The sequence below is a fragment of the Eurytemora carolleeae genome, unplaced genomic scaffold (genome assembly GCF_000591075.1).
Source record: "Eurytemora carolleeae unplaced genomic scaffold, Eaff_2.0 scaffold469, whole genome shotgun sequence".
Lineage (NCBI taxonomy): Eukaryota > Metazoa > Arthropoda > Copepoda > Calanoida > Temoridae > Eurytemora > Eurytemora carolleeae.
In genome coordinates this window covers 89,213-97,630 of record NW_019396442.1, presented here as the reverse complement: position 1 = coordinate 97,630, position 8,418 = coordinate 89,213, and the positions used below count along the sequence as shown (strand labels likewise).

Genomic DNA, 8,418 nt, shown 5'->3' with positions numbered 1-8,418 from the left:
CCCCAATACGTACATCAACGTACAAGTCCCATAAAATTCCATAAGCATGAAATCTCATTATATATATTTTTAATATTGCAAGCATGGCTAAATATCCACCATTAAAAAATAGTACAGGAAATGTTTGCTTCGTATTTTTATAATTATAGATCTTGGAAGAGCTGGCAAGGGAAGCATTAAAGGGATCCTAGAGAAAACTATAGAAGCAGGAAGAGGAAGTGAACATTAAGCACGGATCACATAATATGAGATTTGAAGTAAAATATCAAAACTATGAAAGTACTGGCCTGATATAAATAAGCAAAAATAAACCAAAAATGTGAAAAATCATTTTTTTAAAGAGAATGATAAAAGTGTTTAAAGAGAATGATAAAAGTGTCTGTATAAAGCATAAAATGCATAAACATAAATATATATGATAGATAGATATATAAATATATAGATATTTAGATAAATGGATGTAAAGATAGATAGATAGATATATAAATATATAGATATTTAGATATATGGATGTAAAGGTAAATAGATGGATATATAAATATATAGATATTTAGATATATGGATGTAAAGGTAAATAGATGGATATATAAATATATAGATATTTAGATATATGGATTTAAAGATAGATAGATAGATATACAGGATAAACCACAAACAATATTTGTCCTACAAGAAATAAGCTATATTTGTCCTACAAGAAATAAACTATATTTGTCCTACAAGAAATAAGCTATATTTGTCCTACAAGAAATAAGTTATATTTGTCCTACAAGAAATAAGCTATATTTGTCCTACATGAAATAAGCTATATTTGTCCTACAAGAAATAAGCTATATTTGTCCTACAAGAAATAAGCTATATTTGTCCTACAAGAAATAAGTTATATTTGTCCTACAAGAAATAAGCTATATTTGTCCTACATGAAATAAGCTATATTTGTCCTACAAGAAATAAGCTATATTTGTCCTACAAGAAATAAGCTATATTTGTCCTACAAGAAAGCCTGATTGCAAGAAAAAGGACTAATCAAAATCCGTACAATCGTCTCTGAAGTCTCATCCCTGTATATAAATATATATATATAGATAGCTAGATAGCAAGATAGATAGTACTGAAGGTTTGAGAACTGAAGGTAAAGATGACAATCAAATTCTAAAAGCCTGACTTTCTTCCCAGCATCCCACCATGCATTCTCCCTTCAAGTGCAATGCCCTGTAGCCGGGAATAAGTCGTGTTGTAAAAAAACAAAAACCAAGAAGGAAAGAATTACCTAGGATCTCAGGGAATAGTTTAGACAGGGGGGTTGGAGTAGTAGGGGCAGGAAGAGGGGAGGAAAAGGGGGAGTAAGTGAGAGGGGGAAGAGGGGAGGGAAAGGGGGAGTAAGTGAGGGAAGGAAGAGAAGGAAAAAAAGAAAAATACGGACAGCGAGGAGAGGGAAAAAGAAACAGAAGGAAGAGTAGAAATGGACAGGGAAGGAAAAGTAGAAGATTGAAGGGGAAGAAAAGGCAAGGGAGAAACTGGGAAAGAGAAGGAAGGGGATTGGAGAAAAAAGAATAGATGTGCTAAAGCCAGGGGGGAGGACGCTACTGGGAAAATAGAAAGAAGTAGAAAAAGAAGGAGACAGGAAAGATTAAAAAAGGAAAGAGACAGGAAAGAGCGCGGTGTGGGGGGGAGGGAGGGTGGAGGAAATATAGAGAAACACAGGAAATGCAATAAAACAATTTTGCAAAGAAGTTAAAAAAATACAGAAAAATGCAGGGAAAAATACTTCTTGAGAAGATGAAAGTATGAGAACATAAGTTTGGGAAATTGACAAGAGAGGGAAGAGAGGGGGCAACAAAAAGAAAATGCTAGAAAGTAAGTTCTTGTAGTGTAGAGGAAGAAGGAAGGCATGAAACTTCAAATAGTTGTAAGTTCATTGATCTGAGAATGACTTATCATTTATATTTTTTCCACCATCTGCCGTTCTATTACCTACTCTTTCCTCCTTAGTACATATTATACCTCTTCCATTCCCCTTATTAGATCAACACAAACTGACTATAATTATTTTTAATATAATGTAAACAAACGTATTTAAACAATTGATTTAATTTCTATATAGAAAGCTGATAACCTATACTCTCTGCCCATATTATGAATGTTGATATAAATTATATGTATATATAAATATTTCGGGGGCATTTTATCAGCTTAAATCTTAATTTTTTATAATTTTCTTCCCGGAATATCAGATGTTATATTATATCATGTTTTTCTAAAAATGTTAATTAAGCCAATACGAACCATTGCACTTGAATTATTTCGTCATTGAGTTTTAAAAAAGTACGAATTCTGAACTCAGTTAAACAATTTATACAGCGTGGCGCATACAAAGGGTGTATTTTCAGTAAATATGCAATTATATTAAATAATGATTTAATTGAATAATTTACGTAACAACAGGATATATGTCATTATACAGGATTTAACTTACAAACACAACCTCGCACAAACTACAGATTTAAGAAATGAAACAAAGCTGTCTCTATCTTTGCAACCTGATATCGTAGACATGTAATATTTCAATTAGTTGTTCTGCTGGATCAAAGTATTAACCATCGATGATATTACTTAGAAAAGAAACATATATATCTCTATTTATAACAAATGTTTACTGCATTACTGCAAGGATATAAAACAAAACTCCTCCCTGTAACTAAAGTTTTTATGAACAAAGATATTATAACAAATAATGAAGAGTCTGAGTGGGAATCCCAAAATATGCTGAATGAGGTCATTCACCCAATCAAGAAATACGTAATATAAAACTACGTTATCAAATTTAATACGGTGCAGAGAAAATAAACTACAGACTGTCTTAACGTTTTAAAATCAAACCCAAAATCAGATCTTTTGTTCTTGATATCGAGATCATACACTGATCTCCATCTTATGCAGACCTAATTAATTTGATTCCTCTCTGATAATCAGTTATGGTCACACCCTACAGAGATAACTTTAATTGAGGTATCAAGCATTAATCCAAGAATTTTAAAGTGCTCCCAATGGATATCGACATCAAGCATTAATAAAAATTAAAGATACCCTAAGCAGAAGTTCTGACTTCAGGGTCTAATATTACTGTATAGAATTGGAACGATTTAATAGCTATCTGTATAATAAACAACATCAAAGTAGCAAATATATCTTTATGTTTGTTTAATTACTATAAAATATCAATACTCAAGAATCTGATTTTTACATCTGAGTCTTTGGAGACGTATTTTTAGAAAACACTTGTACGTTTACTTAGAAAGTTACCAATTGCAAAGTAAAAGAAGAGAGATTAAGAATACCAGAAGAGAGCTAAATAATATAGTTGACATAATATACATATTGGTTAAAAATGGAACTTCAAAACGATACAACCAGGATAAATTTCAGTTCTTTAATAACAAGATTGTTTACCTAAAACTGGTTCTGGTAGAACACTCTCAACATCTACTGTACTATCACTGGGTAAATTAAATCCAAAATCACTTAATTGGAGTTGTTTACATTGTACTTCAAGGGAGGAGGTCGTCTTAAGGTTGTCCTCTGTTACCCTGGGGAATATGTTGAACCCCTTGAACTCCTCGAGGAGCTCCTCCTGCTGGTGGACCAGCTCCTGCTGGAGTAAGAATATGCGTGGCATGATGTGTGTGATGTTCCCCCTACGCGAGCTCCTCCATGATTGATCAAATCTTCAAGTTTCTCGCGTCGAAGTCTCCGGTGCCGGGCCCAGCTACAGTTCACCTGTATCCCGCAACACACAACATATGACATGGAGAGTAGGGAATAAGCTAAACTTTGTATTATTATGAAAAGGTATTAGATCGATTTTTAAGCAACAATAAATGTATTATTATTTTAGTTGTTAGCCGAATTCTATACAATTCGGAGGTAGAGTCAAGGAACTAAATAAATACTAATGTTTTGATTTTAAAAATCCAGGTTAATCTGGACTTTTCCTTTCTTACACTGCCTTCAGAAACCTTAGAGGTGAATGCACCCCTTGTCACGTCTTGCGCCATCTTCACAACAGAGAGAGAGAGAGTGTAACCATCCTGCAACCATATTTAAACAGTAACCATCCTGCATCCATATTTAGACAGTAATCATCCTGCAACCATATTTAAACAGTAACCATCCTCGAACCACATTTAGACAGTAACCATCCTGCATCCATATTTAAACAGTAATCATCCTGCATCCATATTTAGACAGTAACCATCCTGCAACCATATTTAGACAGTAACCATCCTGCAACCATATTTAAACAGTAATCATCCTGCATCCATATTTAGACAGTAACCATCCTGCAACCATATTTAAACAGTAACCATCCTGCATCCATATTTAGACAGTAATCATCCTGCAACCATATTTAAACAGTAACCATCCTGCATCCATATTTAGACAGTAATCATCCTGCAACCATGTTTAGACATTAACCATCCAGCAACCATGATTTAGACAGTAATCATCCTGCAACCATGTTTAGCCAGTAATCATCCTACAACCATATTTAGACAGTAGCCATCCTGCAACCATGTTTAGACATTAACCATCCTGCAACCATGCTTAGACAGTAACCATCCTGCAACCATGTTTAGACAGTAACAATCCTGCAACCATGTTTAGACCGTAACCATCCTACAACCATGTTTAGATAGTAACCATCCTGCATCCATGTTTAAACAGTAACAATCCTACAACCATGTTTAGACAGTAACCATCCTGAAACCATGTTTAGACAGTAACGATCCTACAACCATGTTTAGACTGTAACCATCCTGCAACCATATTTAGACAGTAACCATCTTGCAGCCATATTTAGAACAACTAACAAGTATATCATATATATTTATATTATATAATATACATATCATTATTTTATATTAATGTTTATATAATTTACTACTTTCGCCCACATTGACCAAATTTAGAGCGGTGCTGTGAAAATTTGTATTCTTGATTTATTCTGATTTTACAGAAAACCGGTATTTTTTAGTTCCTTTCAAATATATTGTCAAGTACTTGATAATCTATAATTTGGTTCCTTTAAACTTATTTAACTTCCTGTAATATTATTTATTTCATTTTTTAATATAATTTGCATTCGCATTTACTCTGTTTTCACAGATATTCTTAATTCCTTTTAATAGAATTCATGAAATAATATTATTTGAATCACCCTTTTTTTAATTTTTTAGACAAAAAGGCCAAATTTTGATGTAAAACTAAAGAAACATTTTTTATATAAGTAAGTAATTTAATTTGAACATGATTGTGTAGTCTAATACCATCAATGCATAATATATTTCTAGGTGGTAAAGTACATTGCGAGTAAACCATCGAAATAAGAAAAATTACTCACCAGGCCTAATAATGTGTTTTTAAGCAACGGCAAGAATATTTCAGGGCAAAATACATATTTCTATCCTGGATACATTTTTTTGGGTGCTTATAATTAAGAAAGTAAATAATCCCAAAAAACAGAATTTATGTTTCAAAAAAAAAATTGCATTTTTCTCCTGAAATGCAGTCTGCTGTGTTTTGAGTGGGTTATTATGTAAGTTCAACGCCCGGAAAAAAAGTATATTTAATTTTTTTCTCCAAAAATAATTTTATTTTCAAAAATATCAATTTGGTAGAGAAACTGACCTAAACTATTGTAATAGGGTAATTATTCAACCCTGTATAACAGGCCTAGGCCTACAGCGCTATGACAGATAGATAGATAAACTGATTAATTGATAGAATGAAAAATAGATTGATAGATAGAAAGAAAGATTGATAGATAGATATATTAATGTATTTTACTAAATTAAAATGAAAAACTATTAAAGATGAATTTTAACGTAAGTATTGTACAAACGAATATAGATAGTTACTAGTTTATTTTCTGTTCTGCACAAAAAAAAAATGTGTAAGTTCTTATATTATGGGACAGTAAAATAAATGGACATCCCAATTTTGGAGGAGTCATGGATCGGTAATTTTGGTAAGTTTTAAACTTGAAATTTGAATTCTTTTTCCTTTCCGAAGTATTCGTTTTTATAAAGTATTTATTTCACGATTTGAACTGTAACTTATAACTCTAGCAAGTTACTTTCCAACGGCCCTTTTCAATTCATTGTCCTGTAGAAAATACAGAAATCACTATATTTGTTAACCTGAACATACCTATATATGTTACGTTGTACATTGTCTGTAAATCCAAATGCGCTTATCATTAACAACGCAAAACTTGTAAAGCGATTAATCTAGCCTAGCTACGTCTGTAAAATGTAAATACGTCAAAACCTGTATTGTGATTAACTTATAATAGTTTAACGAGTTGTACCTGGACTGCTACGATTCTGATAGCAGTTTTAAGAGTACGGCATTTACTACAGACAAACTTTTCAAACCCATTAATAAGTGTCATAAACCATTTAAAAATAAACAAGCAATGGTTCCCTGAAAACATTAATGTAAGTCATATTTTTCCCTTGTCTCTGCAGTATAAATCCTCTAGTCATTTCTATAGAGAAACTGCAGTAGAAAATGATTGGGTCGAAAAACTAGAATATAATTAAATAGAAGATTAAAGAGTACTCTTACAAAATTAATAATTCAACTCTTAATAAAATTGAAGGGTTACTAAAACATATGTCGGAAGCTCGACAAATAAGACATTTTTTATCAATTTTTAGAAAGAAGAGATTGTGCTACATACTTGCTGGCAAGTTGCACCTTGATATAACAAAAATAAGATACCATTTAACAATATCTGTCCTATTTCATTTCAAATCTTAAACTAGATTTATTTTACTGCTATACACATATTAATATATCAAGTAAATTAAAAATATTTTTTTCCAGGAATTTTAAATACTGTGTAGATAATTGTTTAATGATATATTATTTAATTGCAATGAAAAAAGGTAACTTTTAAGTTTTTTAAGTGGAATTCTTTGTTTCATGTAACATCAAATTCAAGTTCAGGGGCGCCCTGCTCCCTGCAACCCCCCGCCTCATTCTACTCGGTGCCCCCCCCCCCCCTAAAAATAGACCCAGTAATGGACCTGAAAATTATAATTTCTGTTTGTTTGTATGTATGACTGATCATATTTTATGACAGATTACATTAATTCTTGAATAAGTAACCTTAATAAAATATTTACTTAGATTGGTTTGAAAGTTGTTTAGATATTCAGCCAAAGCTGAGTTCCCAAGCTAGTATTTAATTTGTACGGATATTTATTAAGAGCTGTACTTAAAGCATCATCATTTAAAATTATTAAATACATCTTAATCTCAAGGATGTATATTGAAAAATATGCAAAAATATATTTTACTGACAATTTTAATGAACTATTAGGGGGGGGGGATGACTGATTATTATTAACTATATTTTGATGAAGTTGTGCAAGCAGCACAAAAAAAATGTTGTACAGGGTGTCCCACGAAACATCACAGTTTGCGAATAGTTTTGAATGTCTTCTTCCATTTACTGTATTATATTTCAAAGACATTTCGCAGTTTAGTTCATTAAAAAAATCTTTTACTCAAATATGTTTTACTTTTATATCAAAAAATTGAGTTTTGCAACCAGTGGCCGAATTTAAAGAATTTGAGCGGCGGTTTAAATTTAAGCCGCGGCTTAAATATGGTTGGTTCCACTTAAAATTGTATCAAATGTTTCAAGATTTAAGCCGGTGCTTAATTTAAACCGGGTTTTGGCTGATTTAAACCGCAGCTCAAATTCTTTAAATTCCATCTCAGATGGTATAAACCGATAATATTTCCAACTTAGACTATTTGATCTAACAGAATTCATAGTTTGAAATATCAAAGGTTTACGACATTGTGTTGCTAAGATACAGGGAAGAAACAGTTAGCTTTTGTGGCAAAAACTCATTTCCTTTACTATTTTATTAATGCCATATTTTTCATTATTCTTTTTGGTACAGTGAAACCCTTAATAACGAATACATCGAAAGAATTCATCAAATTTCGTATTCTTCACTCTCTGATTATGGAATGTTGCAGATATCTAGTTTTTTAATTAAATGATTATAAGAAACTCTTTAAAACTGTTCTCGCATATTCATGGCTATTTATTTATTTTCGCAGATACTTAAATTTACGTAATATAAAACTCATTGAAAAATTGTCAAGGCGACATTTGATAAGTTCTTCCGATTTATTTGTTATTAAGGGTTTCACTGTATCAAAAAACAAATTATGGAAGAAGACATTTAAATCTATTTACCAACTCTCATGTTTCGTGGGACACCCTGTACGCTGTTTACGGTGTACTAGAACTATCGGGTAAAATGACATATTATAGTTAAAAAACTGTTGATTTCTAGCCGAACTTATATATGTAGAGGGAACGAGTCCTTC

At 31.8% G+C, this 8,418-nt stretch overlaps 1 protein-coding gene across 1 annotated transcript in view; it reads right to left on the bottom strand.

Annotated features, from left to right (window-relative positions):
* LOC111703396 (early growth response protein 1) overlaps nt 1-3,897 on the bottom strand; it is a 14,447-nt gene extending 10,550 nt beyond the window's left edge. The window contains exon 1 of the mRNA XM_023475327.1: nt 3,451-3,897. Coding sequence (XP_023331095.1) covers nt 3,451-3,676 — 226 coding nt within the window. The 5' untranslated portion in view covers nt 3,677-3,897. The remainder of the gene's footprint in view (nt 1-3,450) is intronic.
* Nucleotides 3,898-8,418: the final 4,521 nt, after the last annotated feature.